This window comes from Simochromis diagramma, unplaced genomic scaffold (genome assembly GCF_900408965.1).
Source record: "Simochromis diagramma unplaced genomic scaffold, fSimDia1.1 OVJJ01000618.1, whole genome shotgun sequence".
Lineage (NCBI taxonomy): Eukaryota > Metazoa > Chordata > Actinopteri > Cichliformes > Cichlidae > Simochromis > Simochromis diagramma.
In genome coordinates, this window is record NW_024387423.1 from 324,886 (window position 1) to 351,987 (window position 27,102).

The window sequence follows — 27,102 nt, forward strand, 5'->3', positions numbered from 1 at the left end:
AGAAGATTTTCACCATCGCTGTCTTTAGTTAAACACTTGTCTTTCACAAGTCATTAGCCAGTGAGCATACCATGGTTAATCCTCCCTTTCTGACTGTAATGGGGGCCATAATCTACTAAATGAATATCACGTTGCATGTGGTGTGACTTGAAACTAGCAACAGAAGCCATGAACTCATCAGGCCAGCAAGGATCATTTTACCATAAACTTCCAAACAGCTGATCTTCTGTTTGCCAACAGAGGAGTCACACAGGTTTAGTAGAATGCAGGTTTAAGACACCTCCACACTGGCTTCTTTGACTTTTAAGAGCTGAATGTTACATCCATCTATTCAGTCTATACACTGAGGTTAAGACATGAACCATGTAGTACTGATCCAGTTGAGTTAAAGAATGTAATGATAATCGAATGAACGGATGTCCTTTAGTAGGACTGAAGATATTTTAAGCTTTTAATCAACCAGGTGTGTTTTTCCGCAATTTGTTTGTTATTACTTATTACTCTCAAATTCTCTGATATTCCCTCCAGCTGCCACAGTGGCAGCTTTTTTTCATCACTTTTAATAATAACAATAATAATAATAATGTATACTTTATTGATCCCCGTGGGGAAATTCCTCTCTGCATTTAACCCACTCACTCAGTGAAGCAGAGTGAATATGACCTTTGTTTGGTGTGTGTGTGTGCGTGTGTGTGTGTGTGTGTGTGTGTGTGTGTGTGCGTGTGCATTACATGAGCCCTTACTCTAGACTTTTTCTGATTAAAGACTCCAGGGACTCCAGTAAATCACACTCACAGCATGTTGCCTCTAATCCATCCTAACCTCCTCCAAACTGTCTTTTGGGCTGAGTAGAAATGAACATGACTTTTTATAGCAGAGGACTGCGCTTTGGGCCTGGGGGTCATGTTCTCTGCTTGATTTGCACTCTGCCTCACTCACCTGAATCATGAGAGGAGGTGTGATGCTGCTTTTGCAAACACAGAGGGAAACCAGGTTAGCTCACAGCTTGGTGTTTGGCTTTCACTCTCGCTTTGCAGTGGTTGTATATGAGCAATCCATCCTGCCGCGACACACTGCATCAGTCAGGTGTGTCATGCATTTCCTTGCTTTTCTCTTTAGTGCACACTGCAGACCTGTGATGGAAGGCTTGGATCAAAGTAGAGATAAAATGAGTGAATGTGGAAGCAAAAGGAGGAGAAACAGGAAGGAAGGGACTGAGAGCAGAACTGCCAGGGCTGATGAGAGAGACAAGGAAAACGATTGACTGAGGAAAAGAAACCTGTGTGTGCGCGTGTGAGAGAGAGAGAGAGAGCGAGCGAGATCCAAGCACGTTCTTGCCTGCTACCACCACATTTCCTAGAATTGAGCAAACAGGCTATTAAAGAGATGGCACAACAAGAACAGTGAGAGCCAGCTTGTGTAATGTTAAGTGTGTGAAAGAAGAGCTGCACATGAATACACATACATGTGGTTTATTGACTCAGCAGCCAGTATATTGCTTTTAGAGAAACCCTTTCTAATTAAAGCTGCTAACAGGTCTGTGAGTGCATACATTGTTAAATACAGCTAACTCCAGGCGGAGCAGAGCCTCTAACCCACTATCTTAGTGCAGACAGACAGGAGATCACAGATGTTTTTTTTTCCTTCGAAGCATTTCTCATTGCTCTTCTTAAGTCAGTCGTCATCTCTTTAATAAGAGAAGGCTGATTCAGAGAGCTGAGGGTTCAAATCAAAACCCTCAGCTCCTCTTATCTCTGTTATGGGGGTGGGTTGGGAGCAGGCGCGAGGGCTTCGCCGCGCCGCTTTCCAGCAGCAGTGCTATGATACCTGGGTAATTGCTGTGTAGGGTTTACACACATCAGTGAGCAGTAACTAGGCAACTGGCCAGCCTGCCGCTGAAAGAGACAGAGACTTTCTTTCAGAGTCACGGGTCTGTCTGTTATAATCGACTCATTTCGGAGGAGGAGCTGAAGAAACAGAGCAGGGACTCTGAAGTGTGTCTGCTTACAAGGGACCTGAAAGGACGGGAGACAAGATCACAGCCTAATGGCATGGAACAAGAAAGGGTTCACAGTTATTGGTTATTTGAGCTGGTGTGCAGCACACAGGTGTTTTCAATTTGACGAAACTTTTAACACAAAATATCTCGGCATGATGGAAAACTAATAATTAGTTATCATGGTTTGTGTGTAGCCTGTATTGTGTATTTACACGACTTCTAAGACTGACTTGAACCATAAATACAGTATTTGAATTGAGAATATTAGTGCGTAGGACACAGATATGTCCTAAGGCCCTAAGTGATGTTTACAGCTTGAGACAGTCTATAGTGCAAACAACAATACATTTAGTTAAAGCTGGAAGAAGCAATAGTAGTCAGTATGTGTTATCAGAGGTTTACATCCACTCATGCCCACTCATCATGGGTATGAATGTCACAGTAATTTTGGGCTTCTTGGAGCTGATTGTACTACATACATGATGATTGCACATGCCCATAATGAGTGTATGTAACCTGCTGGCCATAATAGTTTATAAAAGCATCCGTAGGGGTTATTATGCATTTAATTTAATTTGTAAAGCTTATATTCACTCTAAATACACAAACTTTTATGAAGTCCAGCAATCGCTCTCCTTTAAAATTTGGTTTGATGGTTATTTTTAGAGGCAAATATCTGTCTTAAAGGCTGTTAGATGCTCTGGGACCATCATAAATGGGACCGAGTTGAGCGACGAGACTGAACGAACAGTTACATTATAGCCTATAGAGCAGAGTGGAACAGCAGTGTCATGGTAATATAAAAATGCTTTTCTGTGCTGCCGAAGTCTACCAGTTCAAAGTAAAGTACGTTATTATAATACAGACCATACTAACTGCTCACAAAGCTGATTACGGGTCAGTACAGTACAGTACATTATTAACTTTGTAATCTAAAAGAAGCCATTAACATAGCTCTGTGTGGTGATTAAGGTGCCTGCATGGGACAGTTTTTTGTGTGTGTCTGTCAAATTGTCTTTTTCAGCAGCCCACCACACAGTAATCTCATTACACTGTTTTTAAAGACAATAAGATGATCTTATCTGCTGGCAACCACAGAGCAGCAGCAGGCCAGGATCCACCCATAAACTAGTCTAGCCTCCCACTCTGTATTTGAGCTTTGTTTACACTGGAGGAGCTTTGAACTTGGTGTGCAAAGCAACTTAATCTTCTAAACCTATATTATGTAATTAAATGACCCCACTCTACAGCTATTTGTATTGCAATGCATTGTTTTGTTTTGTTTGTGATAGCACTGAATGCAACGTCGTGTTATTATTTCCTTGGACTTTACGTTATCACGGTTAGCTAATAGAATTTCTTTGAGCAATTAGAGAAGGATGCCTCCTGCTTCCCTAATCATTATCTAGAACCAGTATTTTTATAATTCCACTGGTGTGTTTGTCCCTGAGTGGCACCTTCATTAGTATGCATAGATATTTGACCCATCATCAGGATGACTCAAGTTTATCACGACTCTCACTGTGTAATTCCCTCAGTAGTCACTGGAGACCGCATCACAGCTAAGAGGAGACTTAGATTTGGCCTTAAAGTTATTGGCTGACAAGAAACTCATGACTCAAAATGAATACTAATGAGTGTATCTGCTAGATGTGCAAGCTACTGCATGCAAATATGTTGATCATGACATAACTTAATCGTCTAACGTAGACCTCATGTTGTGTTAACAGCTCATTGTGCTGCCACCTGGTCAATAAAATCGGTGTATGCAGCTTTACTTTACGCTGAGTCAGACCTCACGAATCAAGTCGCACTGCATCGTAAAGACTGACATGCCTCGCTGTCCTCAGATCATACAGCAAACACACTCTCCCAAAAGTTGCGAGCTCTCCCTCTCACGTCGGTGCCGCTGCTTCCCTGCGTCGCTGTTGGCTGTCCCCAGCATTCGCATGTCTGCTCATCATCACTCCCTAATTTGATATACAATCTTTTTGGTGAGTGATGAGCTCCACAGCATAAAAACCAAACTTTTGTATTCAAACTACATGCTGGTGCATTCCTGTTTCCTGACTAAGTTGATTAAAAAAATATTTAAATACTTTTATTATTCTTGTTGCGTATATCAAGAAGCAAAAGCAGGGTTTCTCCTGCAGACAAAAAAAATTGCGACACAATTTTTTGTTTGTTTGTTTGTTCCACATGTTCTCATTCATTTTTCTCCTCAACATTCTACACACAATACCCAATAATGACAAAGTGAAATAAAATGCTGAAATGTATTAAAAATCACAACATAACATGCAGATAAATATTCACAGCTTTTGCTTCACTGCTTTGAAGCATGTAGGATGAATTGTTCAGAAGACTTTTAAGGCAACATGAAGAAGACTGTAGTGAAAACACAGTATGGCAGCTAGCTGTTAGAAAGATGCGTTCTGCTCAGATCACGTATGAAAAGGCAGTTTTTCTGTTTGTGTCTCATCAGTAAGATTGACGGTGGAATGAAATGTAGTCAGTTCCATGCTAACAGCAAAATGATTTGAGCATTAGCGCGGTGGCTAAGGTAACATTAGCAATAAATCTGGGCAGTATGGCCAAGAATTCACAATTCCTATTTGTTTTTTCCTCATTACATAAACGCAACAAAAGAATGAATTCCAAAGTAGTCAAAGAGGGAAGTGGCTTTGCATGATTCAAAGTTCAAAACAATTCTTGCTTTTCTTTTGTTAGGTGGCCACTCGGCTATTTTTGCTTCTCTTCCTTTAAGGCCACCCACCCTTCGAGTGAGCTTCCTTCCTGCAGCAAATTTGAAAAGCAGGTGGGTGGGGTTTCTGTCCTTTACAGCAGCGGTCCTCAACCCCCGGGCCTCGGACCGGTACCGGTCCGTGAGTCGTTTGGTACCGGGCCGCGAGAGTTGAGGCTCAGGTGTGAAATGTCTGGTTTTCAGGGTTTTTATCGGTTTTCAGCGTTATTTTGTCATCGTTTTTATCGTTAACTCAGTTTTCCTGGGTCTTTTCACGTGTGTTATGAATAAATCTTCTTTTTTGGTACCGGTACTAGTTTTATTTTGTTGTATTTATCCGCGACACCTTAAAGACCGGTCCGTGAAAATATTGTCGGGCATAAACCGGTCCGTGGCGCAAAAAAGGTTGGGGACCGCTGCTTTACAGGACAGCCTCTCGCCCAGGCCTGCTGTGAATTATTAGTCAAGAAATGGCTATTAGGTCTGCTTTAATTAAAACTGTACACCCTTCCAGAATAAGTAGGATAGCAAACCAACAGTAAAATCCACTTGTTATCTTTTCATTTAATACAAAGAATACACCAGGAGGCTATAGAAAAATCTTAGCACCACAAGATTTTTTTTGACTTGGCGTGGTATTCTTGGAATCCATTTCTTTTATTCTCTTAGTAAGTTCAAGTTGTGTCACTGAATAGCATGTCAAAGAAAATACCAGAGTCAGTGACATTCACCAACACCTTTGTTAGATACACCTCTTCAAATTCTTGTTAACACAAATATCTAATCAGCTAATCATACGACAGAAAGGTATGCAGACATGTAGACTTTCCACTGGTCAAAGTGGTCAAACTAAGCATGGTTGTGGGTGTCAGATGGGCTACTCTGAATGTTTCAGAAACTGTTGATCTGAGCGACAGCTCTCACAACCATCTCTGTGGTTTACAGAGTATGGTCAGAAAAAGAGAAAATATCCACTCAGCAGCAGTTCTCCAGCTGAAAATGATTTGTTCTTGTCAGAGTCAGAGGAGAATGGCTAGACTGCTTCAAGTTGGCAAAGGTACCCGTGATTTAACAACCAAGGTGTAACTAACAAAGTGACCTGTAAGTATGCACTCCATGTTCTCTGTGTATTTTTGCCTGAGCGCCTCAAACAAAGCAAACTTTATAGTAAACCCAGACAGCTCATATCACTCTGCTCATATCTTGATTTGATGCGAGATAATAACAGGTCTAATTAGTTTCTTTGTTTGGAGGAGTGTCCAGGTGTTCCTCTTTACGTAGGGCTACACAATATTAAGCTGTATATCAAATACTTGTTCTTCAAATAGGAAATGGCAAACCTGTAATATCCAGAGTTTGTCTTTATAGATTTTTTTTTTTATAATTTTAGAACATTTCTCAGCTGTAGTAACATTTCTGTTTGCCCTACATTTATTTACTTGATGAAGGAGAACATCAGCCTTTGCTGGTGTAATTTAATCAGCGTAGCAATCATGATACAAATAGTTTTCATACTGAGCATTTGAAGTTCAGTCACATCCATTGTGTCAGACAAAGCAGAATTTATTGTCAGGCTCAAATGTTTCACAAGTTACCTTCTTCCAACCTTCACTGAGTGTCCTCTGTCTTTAGTCTAACCTTGTGCTGTTGAACACACACAAATATAAATTAGCCTTCAATAGCATTAGCAATTCGCTAAGAGCTGGACTGTTTATTCTGCACTTTCAATCAATGTAACAAACCACTGAGGTCAGGGATTTCTGAGCATGTTCTGGCTGTTAATTATTGGAGCTGCTGTGCTGACTGGAATGGCAAAATGTCTTAGTTTATGCAACTTCAAGCTCACAGTGTTCCAAGTGGCATCAATCAGAGCATAATCTGGGGTCATATTATGTCCAACTAGGCAAGATAAATTATTTTACCATCCTCAGTGAAAGCTAGTGTTAGCGTGGGAATATATGTAATTCCATTGTCTTACTCAAATCACTTGGTTTGATAACCCTGAAAGCCATTCCTGTGGAGCAGTGCACCTTGTTATCTGCTCTTTTTTTTGTTCCATCTACTGTAGCATAAGTCCATTACTGTGATGAGGAAAAGGGTGCTGAATCAAAGAAGCTGATGGCGGCTGGCCGTGCTCCAGATGGACTGGCGTGTGTGTGTGTGTGTGTGTGTGTGTGTGTGTGTGTGTGTGTGTGTGTGTGTGTGTGTGTGTGTGTGTGTGTGTGTTTGTTTCATCATCTTTATGGGAAAATGCATATTCTGCTGATTCAGAAGTGTGCAGTTTGCTGTATTTGATTACTCGAGGTCTGACAGAGAGAAACTGAGATCTGTGGACCCAGTTAAGACTTTTACAAGCACAAAGTGTTCTGGGTGTTGGGTCTGTATGTATCCTAATATGCAATGCACATGAAATATGTTTTTAATTATTTTCTGCTCAAAATGTTTGGGTAGCACGAAAGTTTCATATTATGGCCCATGGATATATTCATCAAAAGTTACTCTAAAATCATGTCATATAGACACAGACGCGATTTTTGTACTCAAAATAACATTTTTGTCTTGTTAGCTTTCCTCGAATCATCTTCCTTGCAGAATTTTGGCATTCTAGCTGTCAGATCTGTTCCAAACGGGAACGTGTCGACGGTTACTGTTTCCTTTCAGAGTCATTGTTAGAAGGCAGAGTCAAAGCTGCCTGTGCTGGGGGTTTTTTTTTTCATTCTCATTCAGCTTCAAGGACACGTACCGGGGCTGTCTGTCTCACTCTGACGGTCCACTCAGTCACTCCCCTTCTCCTCTTCTGTCCTCTGTCATTTTAGAAAAGTGTGTCCCGTGAAGGACACCAATCTTTAAAAACTGTAATCAGGTTATGTTGATGTATCTTTCAAAGCATGCTCTCCTTCCTCTGTTCGGAACTAAAAGGATGTAAATAAAACGCTGACCCTGAACTTCTTAATCCCTATGATGTGATTGTCTGTCTGTGATTTCAGCATGTACTGCTGGGCTTCAAGTTCATTCTGACCTTCCTCATCCAAGATGTTCCCAAACACATCCAGGACAAACTGGCCCGTCTGGAGTTTGAATCATTGGAGGCCCTCAAGAAGAAGGTAAAGTCTGACTCTGCTCTTACTTTCTTTACTTTGTTACCACTCAGCAAGTTGCTACCTGTCCTCTGACATTGGTTGACAACAATAAAAGGCTGATGGGGCAATGTCATAACCAGTGTTGGTCAAGTTACTTGAAAAAAGCTTCCCCCCAAAAGTAATCCTTTAACTTTACTGATTACTTATTTTTGAGAGTAATTAGTTACTTAGTTACTTTTTAAAAACATGATTTACAACCTGAATAGGTAATAAAGCAATAGATCTTTCAGCCCAATTCTACTTTTTCTGATCATATAAATCATCATATAAAATGTAATCAAATGGAAAAGTCTCTTTTTAAAACTTGTTTTATTAGTTTTAATCTTTTAACTTTATGCATCAAGCAAAAATGAAATTATATGCAACATTCTCTGACTGGAAGAAATTTGTTTAACATTTAAACAAACATTCTGCACATTCCAGCATATAAAGTAAAATAGTTTTTTGTGTTTACACTCACTCTTGCACGTAAAACACAGCAGAAAATAAATAAAATCAAAGGCTCAGCAGTCCTGTTGCTCTATTTTCACCTGTTTAGCAGGAGTGGGGCAGGCGGAGGTTTGCCCTGGTGCAGGTGTGTCGCAGCCATCATGTCAGTGGAAGGATCCGGCAGTTTCTCTGTGAATTTCACATTCCCGTGGCAGCATACTCGGTGCTTGCGCGGACGTTTAGGGGGTTTTTTCGCTGTAAAAAGAAGATTTCTTCCCATGCAGTGAACAGCGGACGCTAATGTTTTTGTCACTTTTTACAGAATCAAACTCAAAGTAAGGTCAGTACTTCCACACTTTAAACGCTGCACGCTCATACTCTCTGCCGCACTCGATATATTATCCGTTTTTGATCTGCACATAGCTGTTGCCACGAACGTCGCACTCGCTTACGTCATTGTCATGAGACACTCACAAAAAAAATCACGGTTTTAGTTACGCAGTAACGCAGCATGCTCACGGGAAAGTAACAGTAATCTAATTACCTTTTTTGAAATGTAATCCCTTACTCTACTCGTTACTTGAAAAAAGTAATCGGATTACGGTAATGCGTTACTGCTCATCTCTGGTCATAACCCTGCCAGGCAGGCAGGCAACATGAACACCAAAGTTTATGAACATGATCATTTGAGAATGAAACGATGTAGGATTTTCAAATTGACACCATAGGTGTATCAACTATGAAGCTGAGGGGTACCACGAGCCACACGGCATTTTCTTTTCACTTTGCTTAGTGGGAGGAGTCCTCATCACCAGAGGACTCTGTTTGTAGTAAATGGTGTCAGCAAGAAACACAAAGAACAGTTTCCCATCTGAGAACAAGATGTGATCTGAACTTGATTTTACCAATACATAAAGTAAAGTTGTTGTTGTTGTCAGTTGGCTCAGTCCATCCCTACTGGACCGATCCAACCTTTTTCCGAGTTCTGATAAACTACCTTTGCCGTGGGTATAAGGAGAGTGAAAGTAAACAAACATCTTTATCAGATCTTTCCTGTCCTGCAGGCTCACTTTAAAGATATTTCACACATAATGCATATACTACTATACCAACAGCTTCTGTCTGGAGGTTTGCAAACATTTTTTACATCACTTGAAGATGGTCAGACTGCTCAAATTCTGTGCTTAGCTTCCTTCATCCTACATTTGATCTACTGCTAGCTGCTGCTGTTGTGTGAATAAGTAAACCCAGAATAACACAGAGCAGGATTTCTTTCTTTGCACTGTGCATCGACTCATTGTCACTGATATTCGATCCAGCCTTTTGGATCAGTGTCAGATTTATATCCAATCCAAATATCAGAGTATCCCTAATAAGGCCTGGAAGTTTGAGGGTTCTGCACAGTATCTTAGCTATTCCCAGGACTGCACTCTGCATTCTGGACAGAGACCTCTTATGTAATCTCTTATTGCCACTCAACCCACTTTGGACTTTACCTTCCACATTTGGTTCATTTGTTCCTTTACCCCCATTACTATTCCACGGCCTATTTCCTCATGTTTCTTCTTCCTCATGTTACTGTCCACTGAGTTTGCCACATCTAAACACAACTGCAGTCTTATGTACCTTGTCAACCACCATTATGTCTGATTGGTTGGCCAGCAACTGCTTGTCTGTCCCACTGGACATTAACCTTGTTCTTCTCAACCACCTTTGGTCGTGTCTCTCATCGAGAATTGAGGACTTCTAATGCATTTCACAGATGTTGCTGTACATTGCTTGGTCCACAGTTCTCAGCTTGCATCTTACATCCTGCTACTTTGTGTTGGCTGGTGCTAGATTCCTGCCTCTCTGGATTTGGTGCTTGTGAGGAGTTTTCATGTCTTGACATCAGTGGCTTCAATCTTCAACCTTCGGGCATCTTTATCATGGTTCCTGTTGACCTGTGGGATACTTAGGTACTTGTAGCTGTCCTGTATGTCTGCTATTCCGCTTTCTGGTAGATCCACTCCTTCAGTCCAGTCCGAATGAGGATTGTGGTGAAGTGAACCAGTAAATCAATGACTTGCTCACTCCTGGTATACAGCTTGGAAGTCATCCAAGGAGTCGTACCGGAGGAGGCTAATGGTCACTCCAGTCTTGCTAACCACCAACGCACAAACATCCAACAGGAACAACTCAGTACATTTAGGCATGCAGGCATGGTCAAGATGACCTGCTGAAGTTCATACCAAGTGCTGAATGTGACTTTAAATACAGCATGGTTATTGGTACAAGACTGGGTGGTCTGAGTATTTCAGAAACTGCTGATCTACTGGGATTTCCCACATAACCATCCGTAGGGTTTGTAGAGAATGGTCCAAAAAAGAGAATATCCGGTGAGCAACATTTCTCTGGGTGATAATGCATTTTTGGTAAGTGATATTTTGTTGGCACACTTTGGGCCCCTTACTACCAATAGAGCATTGCTTAAATGCCACAACCTGCCTGAGTACTGTTGGTGACCATGCTCATCCCTTTATGACCACAGTGTACTAATCTTTTGCTGGTTTCTTGTACCAGGATAACTTGTCATATCACATCGCTCACATCATCTCAAACAGTTGACTGCACGCAGATGGCCGCCACAGTCACCAGATCACAATTCAGTAGAATACCTTTAAATTGTGGTTGAATGTTCAGCTGACAAATCGGCAGCAACTGCATAATAGTGTCATGTCAATATAGACCAAATTATGTGGTGAATGCTTCAAGCTACCACTAAAAATTAAGACTGTTCTGAAGGGCGTCCAAGCTGGTACTAGCAAGGTATACCTAATTAAGTGTGGTAGAAATGGCTTTGAATAACACGGTCAGTGTATGTGTATGTAATGTCTTTGAGCAAAAATCTCAGAGTTCTCTAATCGCTATTTATTTCTACCAGTTTGAGTGTATATTCCTAATATGGTCATCTCAGGAACACAGCTCTGTGGATAAGCATAGAAACCCCACTTGCATGACATTTCTCATATAGTTATTTACTCAACATGCATTATGATGTGCTTGTATTTAGTAGCTGTTGTGAAGTGTCAGATGTATACAAGAGCAGGGAGCTTGTGTATATCTCCATAACAACGTACAGCTCCAGAGCTTCCCACTTAGCATTAAGGCGAGCTCTCAATGTCTGTCTCAGACCACTTTACTGAAGATAAATGGTGTGCCCTATGCTAATAATATTGATACGGCTCCACAGTAAAGCAGTGGCTTTCTGTGTGCCGCAGCTATTTGTTTGATGTGGACTGACAGAGCTGAGTGCTTCTCTGATGATCATCATTTCTTTCATATGGTCTTTGCTGCCCTTCAGTATGTTGCTGCTCCTCTATATATTGCTGTTTTATGGTCTGACTCATTACATACCATTTGCCAGTCTTACCAGAAGAACTTTAAAAAGAACCGCTCATTATTCATACTCACTATGTAAATAGATTAGATTTCATCAGTTGTTACCACAGATATATTGAATATATAACCACATCATGCTAATGTTTGCTTCCTGACTGAATATTCATCTTTAATTGGTCTGTTTCATGTACACACTCTCCTATTAACCAGTTATGTTGGCTTTAATTTGTGGTCTCTTGCTTCTGCAGAGACAGCTCCACGGAGGGTGAGTAGCTCACAGGCTGTGTGTGATTGCGGAGACTCTTTTGTGTTTTCACTGCCGAGCACTTGGTTGATATTTAATTACTTATAAAGTTGGCTAGTCACCGTGTGTTCTAATACAGATGTTTTTGGTGTGAGTTTGTGATCTAACAAGCGGAGATGTGTGATGCTGTGATACTACAGTTAACAGTTTAGTAAGAGAACCACTTAATGCTCATAATCAAGGTGGAAAACAGATGCTGGTGATTCACCTGTCAGCATGAAAGAAGATTCTCGTTGTAGCATCTGAGCGAATGAATGTCTCCTCAAATATGAAATGTATATCCTAGGCTTCTCCTACCTTGTCAGCCTTCTTTCTATCAGTCTGACTGTCCTCAGAAAGACAGCCATTCAGACAGAATGAGAGCTAAATGAAGATGGTTTTCTGCGACTTAAGGCAAGCTGCTACATTAATGTAGTAACTCAAGTAGGCAGACATGCTGTGTCGGAGGTTGGAGGCCAATGATGAAGACATCTTGGGTAGAAGAAGCTACCTGAGAAATTGCATATTACAAAACAAGCAGACGTTGATTCCAGTTCTCAGTCTGAACCAGAAGTTCTGACCTGAAGCTCTAAAGCTGAAGTGGTTCTTTACAAGACTGTGTCGCACACAAATCTGATGCACATGTAACAGCTATCCTCTGATGTTCCTGTAGCAGAACTCCAATTTAGATTATGAACTGCGTAAACCGAAGTTTCTAACCGTATGGAACAAACATCCTTCTTTTTTCTGTAATAATTATGAAGAAGTTCAACAACATTCTGAAGCTTTTCACATTTATTAAGGAATCATTTACAAAATCAGGCAGATGTGTAATTTCAACAGTTGTATATACTCTATGGTGCAAAATCATAAGAATATTTATGCTGAGAGTTTTACAGATCCACAGAGTCTCTGTTTAGAAGTCAGGAGAATGTGTACATCCTATTTTTGTTGTTTTGTTTTTTACTTGGTTTTGCTTTGTTTGGCTTTTTTACACTCAGGTTGTTGCTATTTCACGACAAGACATCAATATATGACGAGTAGGAAGTGACACTGTTGCTATAACTCAGTGTGTCATGTGCTACTGCCGAAGGACCCCTCATGTGTTGATGTGATACACCAGTGGTTTTGGCACGCTCAATGTTTGTGAGCCAGTTTGCCTTTAGTGTGGTACAGCTGGCTGAGAGCCACAGAGCTTTTTAAACTCACTTAGTGAAACGTTTTTTCCAGCATGACAGCTGGACTAATTCACTCAAGAACCAGATCAATAAGAGAGTTCTAGGATTTATGGTTTAAGTTCATTAAATTTGAAAATCGGAAAGAAGTGTTTGATTAGACTAAAATGGAACATGAAGCTCTCTCCCTCATGCTACTCTATAGAATAATAATGTGGTGGGGTGAAATGCATTCAGACATAGAGGGTATCATAGTGTGTATGCAGCATGGACTCGTTTGGAGAACTCGTGCAAGGATCTCAGATTCCCACAGGAGATACTTGATCAGACGGATTAGCAGCTTTCTTGGCTGCACTTCTTCAGCTACATGTCACCTTGCTCTGCACCACCATCTGAACACATCAGTCACAGCAGACTGAAGGGCCGGCACAAGATCCTGCCATAGTTTAACCCTGCTGTCATTAGGAAGAGAACTGGTAGATACATGTCACACCGATGCCATCCCAGTGGATACATGTCTGACTTTCCAGGGCTGCGTGTAGAGTGTTTTTCTGTAGCTCTGTTCTAAACACGGCACTGCACATTAGTGACGGCATGAACTTGTTGGTTTATCCAAGTGTTCAAGCTGCCCGTTTAAAATGTTGATTATCCCGGTTGATGCAAGTGCAACAGTACGATGGTGGTCAAAGCAGCAGAAGCCTTGTTTGTATAAGGTGTCCTCTGCTGTTATCATGACTGCCAAAGAAATTAGCTGAAGGCTAACAGCCATGTATCAAAGCCATCGCACAGTCTACACGAACCACGCTCGATTGATTTGCTCTGTCCATGTAGCATTACGGCCTACAGTTATCTAACTTTACTGAAATCTGACAGTCTGTGGGTGTCTGCACTAATTAAACATCATTGAAAGGTGGTTCAGTTCTTATAGGTTGTCAGGTTTTTCTGTGTGACAGCAGTTTGACTTTGCATTAGATTTGTTATAAAGTAACTGGTTACCTAAATCAGCGGTCCCCAACCTTTTTTGCGCCACAGACCGGTTTGTGCCCGACAATATTTTCACGGACCGGCCTTTAAGGAGTCGCAGATAAATACAACAAAATAAAACTAGTACCGGTACCAAAAAAAGAAGATTTATTCATAACACACGTGAAAAGACCCAGGAAAACTGAGTTAATGAAAAAAAAGATAAAAACCATACATTTCACACCCGAGTCTCAACTCTCGCGGCCCGGTACCAAACGACTCACGGACCGGTACCGGTCCGTGGCCCGGGGGTTGAGGACCGCTGACCTAAATGGTGAGCGATTGATAGAACAGGATGTCTTGATCTGAGTATCTGCTAGGGACACTGAAGCCAGGAACAATTGCTCATTGCCTGAAAAACTTAATTACAAAGTGATGGGTTCCCAGATTTGAGCCTCCTAGTTTGATTGGAGTTTTGCGGGGGTGGGGGCGACTGGGCTTTAAATAAGGTCCTGAGCTCCTTTAAGTCAGAGTCAGCAGTCAGGGATGAACACTCAGCAGAATCGGTCCACAACAGAGAGCTGTGCACTCTTCATACTACACACTTTGTAACAACACCTCAGACCTTGACAAGACATTGCAGCTTAGCAGTGCAGCATTTGTCACATGCACACACAATTCATTTTCACAGAGGAGAACACAGCGTCCCTCACGACGCTAATAAGTGTGTGTGTGTGTGTGTGTGTGTGTGTGTGTGTAAAGACTTCAACCTTCATTCACAAATGCATATGTGCATGTTTTGGGAGTATTTGCGGGTTGTTGGTTTTTTTTGCTCCTCCCTCAGGGTAGGTACTCTCAAGTACCTCACACTGTGTTACATCTGTATGATGTTTGATCTAGAGGTGTCCCCAGAGTTCTTTGGTCCCAAACAAAAATGTCTTTGGTGGTCACGTGTGTTGTGAGGGTTGACTCTGGTGTGGAAGGTGGACTAGCTTGTTTTAGCGTTTATTTTACTCATGTTGTAGCTTCAGTTAAACTCCACAGTAATGTAACTAGTCCGAGTTTAGGGTCAGTGTAAGGTTAGAGTAAAGCTGGGCACTAATTATGGTAAAGGTTTAAATAAGTCGCTGTGAAATATCTAATGTAACGCCCTCCAAACACATGGAGACACAACTCTGTGTGTGTTTGTGTGTGAGTTTGTGCTGTGGGTTTTTAAAGTCCTGCTTTCTGTCCTCGCTGATGAATAATGACATGTTCACACTATTAGCAGGGCTAGCAGTGGCTCTGGGTTCAGAGACGAAGGTCTGTAGACAGCACTGTGAGCAAGAGATGATGCTTCATCTAAGATTTTCATCGTAATGAGCTGTGTTTGTATCAAGGCAGGATCTTGATACAAACTATCATTTGAATTGTTAATCTGTGGTTTTAGGAATATAAAATGTGTGAAAAACCATTTTTCAAAAATATTTGTTTTTCATAATAAATGAATCAACTTAGTTTCTTTCTTTCTTTTTTTTTTCTTTTTTTAACAGAATATCCAAGTGTTTTTCATAAAAGCAGATTGTCTGAAAAGGCAAAACACATTTGTGTCGGTGTAGCTGTCAGCCTCTAAAGCGTTGCTTTAATGTGATCAGCTGGACCTGTGCTAATAGTGTTTTTAGCCCTCAGTGTAGACACGGCATCACAGTCTTTGTCTGTCAGTTTTGTAGAACTTTGTAAGAACTACTTTGCTGACTCGAGACCACGTGTTCATACATATATGTACATTTTCTAGCTTTGATCATTCATCCTGCTTGTCAGTGTGAACATTTCACAGTCCATCCACCCACCCAGACCTTTAGCACGTCCTGGGTCTGCCCCAGGGTCTTCTCAGATCACATGTAAGGCATCCAGGAGGCATGCTGGTCAAATGTCTGAACCACCGTAATTGGCTCCTTTTTAATGTGAAGGAGTAGCAGCTCTATTCTGAGCTCTTATTGAATGACTCAGCTTCTTGCCCCATTGCTGAGGATGAGCTCAGACACCCTTTCTCAGCCACTTCTATCTGTAGAAGTACTTCTGTTTCACTTTTCCAGGCATTAGCTCCAGCTCATTGCTGTAGGTGAAGGGTAGGAATGTGGATCAACAGATTCACCTTTGGGCTAAGATATCTGTAGACATGCTGAACCAATCTGCCTGTCAATCTGCCGATGACAGTGCCCTCGACGCAGCAACTCGTCCACTACCCAGAGAAAGCAATGCACCTTTATCTGACTAACAACAGTGGCCTGTTTCTGTCCTGAATGATGCAAGTATCCCTTATGTTGAGGGAAAAACAAAACTGAATTATAATAATTAAACAGTTGAAAACGTATTTGCTTTACCTTGTCCAGTCTGCAAGAATTACATTTAACTTGTATGATGTAAAACCAGGCTTTAGATTTTGTTTGCATTAGAATACATTAATTAACCTCTTGCCAGAAGCTCGGAGGAATTATTTGATTAAAACATGAGTCTGCCAAGATCAGCATTAAGGGAAGAGGGACATCTTCAAAGTCCTGCGCAGTAATTTCTTAAAGTGTGACCTGGAACTGTTAAGGCCAGCTTGAGCCAAAAACTGTCCGCACTATTAGACTACACCTCCATTTAGTCTGTATATGTCCTCCTCTCTGAGCTCCTATGTGACCTTGTGGAAAAAGTTCCAGCAGGCAGACCTGTGGGATTTGGACAGCTGTGACAAAATCAGATCTGTGACAGAGGATCAGGTTTTTGCTTACAGTGTAACTAAAGCTTGCATCGATGAAGATGAGCTACACTGTCCTTCAGTCCTCTTAGAGAAACATGTAGTTAGCAGAGCAGTAGAGATTTGTTGTTTTGCTTCTGTCTGATCCCGAGAGCCAGTCCTCGCTCTCTGACAGGCTCCATCTGCAGGAGAATGACCAGACCCCGCAGCCAAACATGTAATAAAATGTGAATAAAAAAAATCCAGGTCCTCTCACTGCTCACAACATAATGTCATTTTAGGAAACAGAAACACTGTGGGAGACTTATAAAACAGGTATCACCATCCAGTAAAGTGGAGTTTACATGAACCCCGCAGGGGAACATTGTGTGCAAGACTGAGAAATGGAAAACGAAGCATTTGTCATGGCTACCTTCCTTTATCAGTTCAAACAGCTCAACTACCATCATCTTTGTTTTCAAGCTGTTACAAACCAGAGCAACCCAGGCTTTAGTCTGATTATTTCTGAGCTACTTAAGGTCTTAGTAACAGTTTTATTCGTATTTAATAAAACTTCAATAAATAATCCGTGGTAACTTTACTTTAAAGGTGAGTGGAGGAGCAAGTAGTTTCACTACAACGCTAAGTGTAAACGACTGCTGCAGCAGTCGTCTGCTAATGCCCAAAGCTCCTTCCTACCAGAATTTAGTGTGACGGACTAGCTCTGCTTTCATTCCACTAATATGCATACCTAACATGAGCTGCCCTTTTATATTACTAACCACACGTGCACACAGAGGTTTTCTGCAGTAAACTGAATGAATGTTGCTGTTTGTCTTTTGTGTTTCAGAAAATGCTGGAAGCCTCGCAGCTCAGTAAGACTGTCCAGTGAGGAGGATAGGTGTGCCTGCAGATACTGATGATGACACACTGTGGTTTACATTATCGTTCTGAACCTCGCTCTACATGTGTATGTATTCACAAGAACAAAAGTGTTACCTTTGGAGTTGCGTGGCTGTTGTTTCCCCCATTCCCTCACACTGGTTTGTACTGTTAATCTGCAATATCTTCATTGCACCATTGACTAGTTGTACAGTTTTGTGAAGCATACATGATGGTTGATTCAGGTTCATTGCTGTGTACCAAATGTTATACGTTGCTCTTTAAATTGGATGTACTATAATGTTTTGTGTTGCAGTGGTGTGTGTACAGGAGATGAGATAAATGCGACAGATGTTCAAATCACAGAGGGATGCTGTACACATGATATACTATAGAAAATAACGATTTTATATCCAAATCTTTTCATTAAGTAATTTCTGTTATGTTCTGTTCTTCTGCCGCTGAAGTCACTTCGGGTTTGGTTCAGTGTTCAAGTGTTAAACTTTGTGAACTGCAGTTAGAATAAATAAGGAGTTCTAAGCCTTCAGGATGTAATAACTAATAATCACCTGACCTGATTGTATCTCGCCTCAACAATCTAATCTGCTTTTTATCCTCAGCACAGCAAGTATGGAGGCAAAAAAGGCCAAAAAGATGTAAAGGTTCAATGCAGCCATCGACACACTCAATGATGTGGATTTGATCCTGATGTAATTAGTTTGGTCTGTAACATGGCAAAACTCTAAATTACCTTCACACATCAACTCACACAGAAGTCTTTAAAAGTAAAGTTTAGAATGCGCATTTATCAACATGACCTTCAGTAAATGTTAAATCTCACAATATGATCCATGTCTTGGCCTTCCTTTGCTTCCATACCCAAGAGATGTTATTGAGCAGTCTTAGAGCAGGATATGTTTTCAATGCACTCTTATGAAACTCCCAGGTGCCTTGGAATGCAATGCAGTCCCAAATATTTGCTTTTATATGCTCTATTTACATGGCAAAAAACATGTAACACCAGATTTGAATAGTCCCATGCTCGAATAAACTCACAACCAAAGAAACCAGCTGTATCTGCTCTGTGTTTGTACTTATTGGAAGTGTCCCGTCTCAGTCCAACTGCTCTTTATTCCTGGTTGATGTCATTTGTGAGGACAGGAAATGGAGAGCTCTTAGAATGATAAACTCTGAATAAAGTTGTACCGCACCATCTGCTCTGGAAACTTCTTGGTTACTTGAGCAGTGAGGGGGAGAGCTGAGGTTGCCAAACGTAGAGAGTAAACCTCCTCGGTGTCACGCAGACCGTTAATCACCGCTCGCTGCTTTTCAACACCTTCACTGACACATATGCTGACCCACACGGATTAAAAAGCTGAGAGACAGTTAATCTGGAATCTGTGAGGAACTCCAACCAAGAAACTATTGGTTATTGATTTTCAAATCAGTGAATCATTTCTAATATTAACATTCTTGTCCACATTTTTCCCCACACGCCAAACTGGTCAGGACAGATGATTTAAAAAGAAAGACCCGGAGACTTGAGTGTAACAGACAGTTTTCCACATTTTATTTTTTGATATTACCATAGCTATATACATCTGACAACAGGTATCAACTACAGAATAATACACTGAAAATTTGTCAGTTCCAACTCAACCATTTTCTTCTTCTTCTGTTGCTTTTTGGTCCGGTTACATTTCTGCCTGATTCTCTCCTCAGTGTCATTGAATGTCAAACATTGAAACACATGCACGTCATTCACCTGGATACAGCTGAGTAAGACAACAGTCAAACAGACTCGACGGTATGAACAGAATCGGATCGTTTTTCCTCACGCAGCTTTATTTTTAGCTGAGACACCCATACGGTTTTACTACAGTAATTATAAGGCTAGATTACTGTACAGCTATGCACCAAAAGGTTCACTCGGCTGTTCTAGATAAAGAGAAAGAGCACCGTATTTACAACTCTATTTACATTTGGTTTTTAAAAACGAATCTCAGACGACAACCAAAGAGAGAAAACATATTTAGAACATTCCTTGTTTTTCGTTTTTTTCCGAGTCTGAAGCAGCTGCTGTGTGAGGCTGCACGAGTTTGGAATCTAAAAAAAAAAGAAACTAATGAAGTGTTTCTGTACAGATAGCTGCAACACACGGTATAGCTTATTGCCAATGCCCTTAAAGAGTTCCCCCATTTTCCCTTTCCTCTCTCTTACTTTCGTTTGTTTGTCTTTACAGCCAGCTCCGAAAGCCGTAAGGTGCGAGGCTCTGTCTCGTGCGCGCTTCCTGCCGGTTTACCCAGGGCACGCGCTTCTCAAAGCTTCACACCCGCCCACCCATCATAAAAAATAAAACATTTTCAAACATCAGATTGCTCAAAAAAATGTACAAGTTTTGAAAAAATAAACTTTCTTTTTCACTGTATATACATACGCTGCACCCTCATGTACACTTAACTTTGGGGGGGGGGAGGGGGCCGTGAGCGCGGGCAGGACCACGGCTGCAGGACAACAGTGATTAACCCGTAAGAAACAGCACGACTTCTGCACCCACTCCTCAAAACGTGCTCCGACTTTCATCTCAGTCACAATTGCAGACAAACGCGGTGTGACTGAAGTAACACACAAACTCGTAATTTCAGGTGTTTCTGTATGGAGCCGATGTATGGTTTGTAGAGATGCAGCTCCTATTAAAAGGCACAAACTGACGATGGGGTTTTCCCCCCGTTCTTCAATCACAGCTGCTGACTGACATTTAAGACAAACTGTCTACAAAACCGAACACAGAAACACATCTAAAATGACTAAAACCTTTGTTTAAAGTGTCCAATGTCAGCAATTAAGAAATCTTTTAACAGATAGATGCTGTTTACGAAAAACAAAAAAAGTGTAAAACATCTTGGACATTCAACAAATCATCCCAACTGAAGCACAGTGGAGGGAGCAACATGGTTTTGGCTGCTGGATGCCCTGAAGAAGAAACGTACGACAATAATGCAATGAAGGTGTTTGTTTTTTCCCCTCTCTCTTCTCATCAGTCTCTCTTTTTTTGGATAATTTCTCATTCAGCTACAACGCAACCAGATATGACATCCAGGAAAGTGACGGCATTCAGAGAATATAGAAACAGAAATGTGAGAGTTATGAATTCTGCTCCTAAGCCCATAGAGCCAAGCAACAATTTACAAAGTTGTGTTTCATCTATATCCGAGGGGGGGGGGAGAAGTATCTTTCAGTTTAACTTTTGTCCACTACAGAGGGCATGATGAATAAATCTTAACAGTCACCTCAAGTTGCTTTATACTGTTAAAACCCGACAATATTAGAGAGAAAATTCCCTATGAGCAAACAAACGATGGTGGGAAGGAAAATTTCCTTTTTAACAGGAAGAAACATCCAGTTGAACCAAACTAAGGAGGGCCGGTCATCTGCCTAGAGCTACATAGGAAAAATATATTGGACACAGATGCATGCTGCAGTGCATGCACAGTACATAGATAACTGCAGGGTAACAGGGCGAAGTCACCAAAGTTTTAAAGCGGTGTTTATTTGTCTTGCCTGGTGACTGGTTTTTATATCTGGGGAAAAGCAAATTCAGATGGGGACTTCAAATTACATGGATTATTAAAGAGGTGCCAAGACTTAAATCTACAAGGGCTCTGATGTAACCAAGTACTTTTATTCCACTACTAAAGTATGAAATAAATGTTGGTATTTTTCTCTTCTACACATTTAGAAGAGAATATCAGTGCAGCTGTCCACAATGAGGTTGATATGGCAAAATAATAACAAAAAATCTGATTTTAGCCTGAGGTGTTTTAGCAAGACACGAAGACTGCTGTTTAATGCTGACATCACAGAAATATGAAGCCTCACGGTATGTGATGAAAACACAGCCAGTTCTAGAAGATGTTTTGCAGAAACGTTTGTCCAGCATGAAATTTTTCTTTGCTTTTGGTGTGAAGGCACCATCAGAAACAGCGTTAGGAAACATGGAGGTTGTTCTTGCTAAACGAGGTTCAACATAGTCAGAGGAACTACTTTTTTCAAGCCTGCGCTGAGAGATTCTGTTTAAAAGAAAGGCACGAGAAGTGTGTGTTACTGAGATTAACGTCGGAGCATGTTTTAGGAGGAGTTGCTGCAGAAATTCTGATCATTCTTCAGGGTTAAGCAGCTGCATGTCTCTTGCAGCAGCAGCTGGGTTAATGGCAGGCAAACACAATATGTTCCGTCAATAAACAACACAAAATCATGTGAATAAAAAAATAAGAACACCTCATTTTTAAATGTGTGGTCAGCAGGAACTCTTCCAAACCTGTTTGTTCATCTTGCTACAGTATCAATGCAATGCTGCCCTCACACACACACACTTCTTCCCACCAGCTTCTGTGTGTGTGTTATTTAAAAGCTGAAAGCGTGCCGCCTCTGTAAAGAGACACTGGTACAGATTTAAAGGGTTATGACCAACAGTTTGCACCGAGCTCAATTCAGCAGAGGATACATGGTTCTTAAAAAAAGAACAGAAAACAGATTGTCTGAGTGCAATACAGAGCCCAGAGTGGAGTGAAAAGTCACCATCTCCTCTCGCCTCCATGGACAGAGGAGGTCAGATACGCTGAACGGACTCAAACGAATGGAATCCACTTCATGTTTTTCTATTTATCATCAGCGATGTCACTGGCAGCTAACGTTCAGAGGGGAGCGAAGGTTCGAGGTAATGGAGGGAGAAGTGTGAGTTTGAGTTGTATCAATAAGCAGGCGTCCCCGTCCCTCTCCTCTGCCAGCTGCCCGCTACAGCTGCAACTACAAGTGCTTGTTATTTTGATTTTTACACCTGGAGTGTTTGAACCACTGATACTTTGAGAAAGAAGCTTTGAGTTGATGGGAATCGGAAAAAGTTATGAGACTAAAGTTTTAATTTTACAAGGAAAAGGATCAAAATATTACAAGTGAAAAACCCCCCATGAAGTCAAAAATTGCCATTTCAAGAAGAAATTAAGTATTTTACAAGGTCAAAGGAGAAAGAAGTTACTCTTTAAAAAGGCCAAAAGATATATTTCAGCTCTTTAAAATAATTAGTATTGACAACTGTGTTAAACACTTTGAGCCTGCTGTAACCACTTCATGTTGCTCTGATGTCCTCTTAAATTCACATCAGGGGGTCTGCTGAGATTATCAAATCTGTTGCTGACATGGAGAAGTTTTGTTTAGTTTTTTTCTTTTTCGGTGTCTCAGTCTTGTGAATGTGAACCCAATCGGTCAACCCTTGAATTAAATTACTTTTAAGAATCAGCTGTTAGCAGCACAGTTAGCACAAATTGGAGTTGTTACTGAAAATCAATTAAATCTGGAAATCTGCCATCATTGATGAATTATTTCCAGTAGCCCCTCCCACACCCACAGGTGTACGCTGTGCTCATTTTAGACCCCATGAAAAATGAGGCGCTTTTCCCCCCCCATTCAAATGAAAAACAGCTGAAAATTTCTACTACATTCAGTAAACCTTTTTAAATGTTGTTTTACTTGAAGTACTTATATGAGACTGATTGACCATTCTGAGTGAGCTGGTCCCATGAAAGTGGTAATGTAAACCAAACTGTCACTGTAGCCTTGAGTTGTGTAAAAGCAGTACGTTTTCCAAGAACATCTTCCTGAAGGCTGCAACGCCACTCAAAATTTCTGACTTCCAGACTAAACTAAACTGCACATCAGTTATTTAAGACCTTTGTAAAGAATGATTTACCTTCTTGTCACAGTGGATGAATCAAATGTATACAAGTTTGTTTTAGCACCTGTACATTTGCTGCATGCTGACTGTAAATAGGTTATTTCATTGTTCCATTTACCCATCTGTTAGTATTACTTCTTAACAGCTCCAGCTGATATTTATTATCACCTATTTCTGATATTATTGTGGATTTTTGTTAGAAATAGTGAGCCAAAAATGTTAAGAAATTCAACTTTGTCAACCAAAGAATGAAAGATGGTTGATATAGACAAAGTGAAAGATTTTGTAATATGTTTTCAGGAATATAGTTATAATAATGACCTTCTCCTAGAAAATGTAAACTTTATCTCAGAGTACAATCACTTTTTCTTCCCAACTTTGTCATACAGTTACAACTTTTATATGTACAGGTTTGTAAAATTACAATTTTACCTCGTGGTATTTTTCCTTTTTTTTTTTTTTTTTTTAAATTTACACTCCAATAAATACTTCTCAAAATGCTTTTCACAGTGGCCCTAATGCTCTGCTCTTTAAGTGGACCTATTCTGCTTTTCCTTCTTTTCTCATAAAGGCGCTGTTACGTGAAACAGTACGGAAGCTTATTTTACACTGTTTCAGACAGAGGGTGAACTAACTAGTATGAAGTCAGTCAAATTAAAAATGATAAGCAATTATTATTTTAAACAGTGACTCATGCAAAGCCACTCTAATAGAATCCACGAATAAAAACCACAAAGCTGGAAATGAGCAGAACAGGTCCACTTTAAATGCGAGCCTCCTTATTTTAAATGCTCTAATACAAATCATTTAGAATGTCAAAGTGCAGTCAGGACACATAAAACAAGAATATAATGAAAAACATAAAAACACTAATAGACATTTATAACCACCAACAATTGGTAGGGAGCAGGGCACGGAACAAAAAGTGACAGGAGAGGTGGTGAGCTGAGAGGCAGGTGGTTGTGGGAGCTCAGCTACCTGCTACAGCAAACTAGACAGGAAGGTTCAAAAGCAGAGTAGTGTTCAAAGAAACTACCTGAAGCAGGAGGGGAAGAGTGACTGAGAAAACTTGGTGTCGGTGGGTCATGGTCCACAGGGTGTCAGCGAGCTTCAGATGACCTGGCAGCAGCTGGCTGGAGCTGAGGTACAGAGCAGGCCATCCCTGGAGCCTCCACCTCGCTGGATGTTGACAGAGATGGTCTTCTCGCACAGAGGTAGTTGAATCACGCTGTTCTTCAGGGTGCTCAGGTTGCCATGAGTGTTCCTGCCACCCGGGCCGCTGTGCGGCACCGTTTTGCGGTTGTGATGGTGTTGTGGGGCATGGGTGCGAGGCAGGCCGGTGATAGTGGTGGTGGGGAGGGTGATGGTGTCCAGGCTCCCGGTGGACCCGATGCACATCCTCCAGGTGGACTTCTCCTGGATTTTCACACTCCCTCCTGAGAGGCTATGGGGGTCTATGATGAATTTCCCCCCACCCCCTCGACCACCTCTCCCAGCGTGGTGGTGCTGCAGCTGTGAGCTGAGGCACAAGCTCATCAGCTTGAGACTCTCCACCAGCTCAGCGCTGCGGCTTGCAGTGCGCGAGGCCCGGGGCTGAGAGCCAAGGGACGGGTTAGTAGTGCTACTGTTGTTACAACAACTGGAAGGGCTGTCTTGTCCTTTATTACCCCCTCCTCCTCCCCCACTCCCCCCTCCTCCACTGCCACTCTGTCCTCCTCCGTTACCTCCCGCTCCAGGACTCCCCCTGTCTGGGCCAGAGGACCCTCCTCCCTCAGTGGGGGGCTTCCCCTGCCCTGAGCTGCTGCCTCCACCGTTCCCCCCCTCGCTGCCAGGTGGCCCTTCACTGCTGTCTCTCCTGTTCCAGCTGTAGCTGAAGCCTGAGTCTTTATCCAGGCGCCTCCGGTGGCTCTCGGAGTCATCATCGCTCGTCTCAGAGCTCGAGCATGATGATCCCCTTCCCTGACTCTTGCGCCGATGATAGCGCTTCTGCGTGGATCCCGGGGACGACGACGAGCTCAGAGTGCCGGCGTTCCCGGCCATGTTCATTTTGAGACGGCTGAGTTTGGGCGGCAGACCCTCATCCATGTCGAAGTCATCATCGGACTCTCCCTCCTCTTCAAAGATCTGGTTGAGCACTGGGGCACTCTTCCTGGACGTAAGGCGGTTGGTGATGGAGGGGGGCTTCCGCCGCAGAATCACCTGAGTTGGTAGGGGAGACGGGTCCTGCTCTTCCTCCTCCTCTTCATCCTCCTCCACTCTGCCAAACAATCAGACATGACTGAGTTGACATTAGAATACAACCACAAAGCAATGACAGAAAACTCGATCCTCTGTTTTATCATCAGTTGCTCGATGGATCATTTGCTCTGTTAGACTACAGGGGGGACGGGACTATTACAGCCGCCATTTTCAGATGTCTCATTTTGTCTAGTTTCTGAATAAAAGTTCAAAAATTCAATTTCTGACATAATACAAAGAAATTTAGCCTGAACATTTAAGAAGCTACGAAATGCACTCATTGAAATAGAGTACAACTTATTGTTCTGCTTTCAGTTTTAGGGATACTGAGGACACAAAATAATGTCACACTGTTGAAAACTGAGTCCAGAGATCAGACCTGAACAGGCAGGTTCGCTGCTTAGCTGCTGCTGAGGTGGAGGGAGTGGGAGTCCTGATGGTGCCAGGAGCAGGACCTGAAGCAGCAGCACATGCTCCCTGAGGCAAGAAGAAAATACAAGAGCATGGGCATTAAAACAGGGTGCAAGTATGATCAGCTGCACTGTTTACAACTGAAAGTAGCTGCAAAGTGTGCTCTGTTCTGAAAATGACTCTCACTGCTGCTGTCGCTGCCTTTAGGCTTTACCCATGTGTAAAGTTTGAGGACCCAGAAAAGAACCACACACACAAATAGAACAACTTACTACAGAGGCAATAACAATCCTATTTACTCTCAGATGGTCCTACTAGCACTGCATTTCATGTATTAAAAAAAAGCTTCATTTGATACAGACAAGGGATGATGATGAGTGTACCTGTGCCGACCCCGGAGAGTCAGTCACCGTGCTCTCTTCCCGTCTGCCCAGCTCCATCATGGCTTTAGAGCGATGTCCATTGAGCAGGTTCTCAGCACTGCGAGCAGGGGACTGAGGGCCTCCTGCGTGAGAGATGGACGAAGCTGCTAAACTGTCCTCAATATCCTGGTGCATATCCACTCTGGTGGGCCAGGACTGCCTGTAGAGATAAGAAAAAGGATTGCATCAGTTGATACGTTTTCTTTGATCTTCAAAAGACTTTATAGTCAATTTATACTCTCCTCAAGTGACTTGGATAGTTATTTATACATAATAGATCACTCAAATATAGACAACTAGAGAAGACAGGGACAACACAGGGATTACACTCATGACTTCAAAATGATATACTGCGTAAATAATATCCATCCATCCATCCATCCATCCATTCGCTACCGCTTATCCTTTTCAGGGTCGCGGGGGGTGCTGGAGCCAATCCCAGCTGTCATGGGGTGAGAGGCGGGGTATACTGCGTAAATAATATCATTACAGTATATAAGTGGGAAGAGATTTTAACTGGAGACATATGACGCAGGGTGCTTTTTTGTTCATCCAGTGCAATCACTTGCAGCAGTATCCAACTGTACGTAGGCAATTAACAGTG

At 41.8% G+C, this 27,102-nt stretch overlaps 2 protein-coding genes across 8 annotated transcripts in view; one reads left to right on the forward strand and one right to left on the reverse strand.

Moving 5' to 3' along the window:
* Positions 1-18,772, forward strand: part of ano10a (anoctamin 10a) — a 37,546-nt gene extending 18,774 nt beyond the window's left edge. For 4 of the 5 annotated variants that reach the window (XM_040013289.1, XM_040013287.1, XM_040013290.1 and 1 more), the window contains 3 exons: positions 7,730-7,846; positions 11,941-11,957; positions 17,665-18,772. In XM_040013289.1, coding sequence (XP_039869223.1) covers positions 7,730-7,846; positions 11,941-11,957; positions 17,665-17,734 — 204 coding nt within the window. In that variant the 3' untranslated portion in view covers positions 17,735-18,772. The remainder of the gene's footprint in view (positions 1-7,729; positions 7,847-11,940; positions 11,958-17,664) is intronic. The other variant, XM_040013291.1, reaches the window with a different exon arrangement.
* Positions 18,773-19,242: 470 nt separating this feature from the next.
* Positions 19,243-27,102, reverse strand: part of snrka (SNF related kinase a) — a 51,004-nt gene continuing 43,144 nt past the window's right edge. For all 3 annotated transcript variants that reach the window (XM_040013285.1, XM_040013284.1, XM_040013286.1), the window contains exons 6-8: positions 26,460-26,658; positions 26,045-26,142; positions 19,243-25,684 (exon numbers count right to left, since the gene is read on the reverse strand). In XM_040013285.1, coding sequence (XP_039869219.1) covers positions 24,538-25,684; positions 26,045-26,142; positions 26,460-26,658 — 1,444 coding nt within the window. In that variant the 3' untranslated portion in view covers positions 19,243-24,537. The remainder of the gene's footprint in view (positions 25,685-26,044; positions 26,143-26,459; positions 26,659-27,102) is intronic.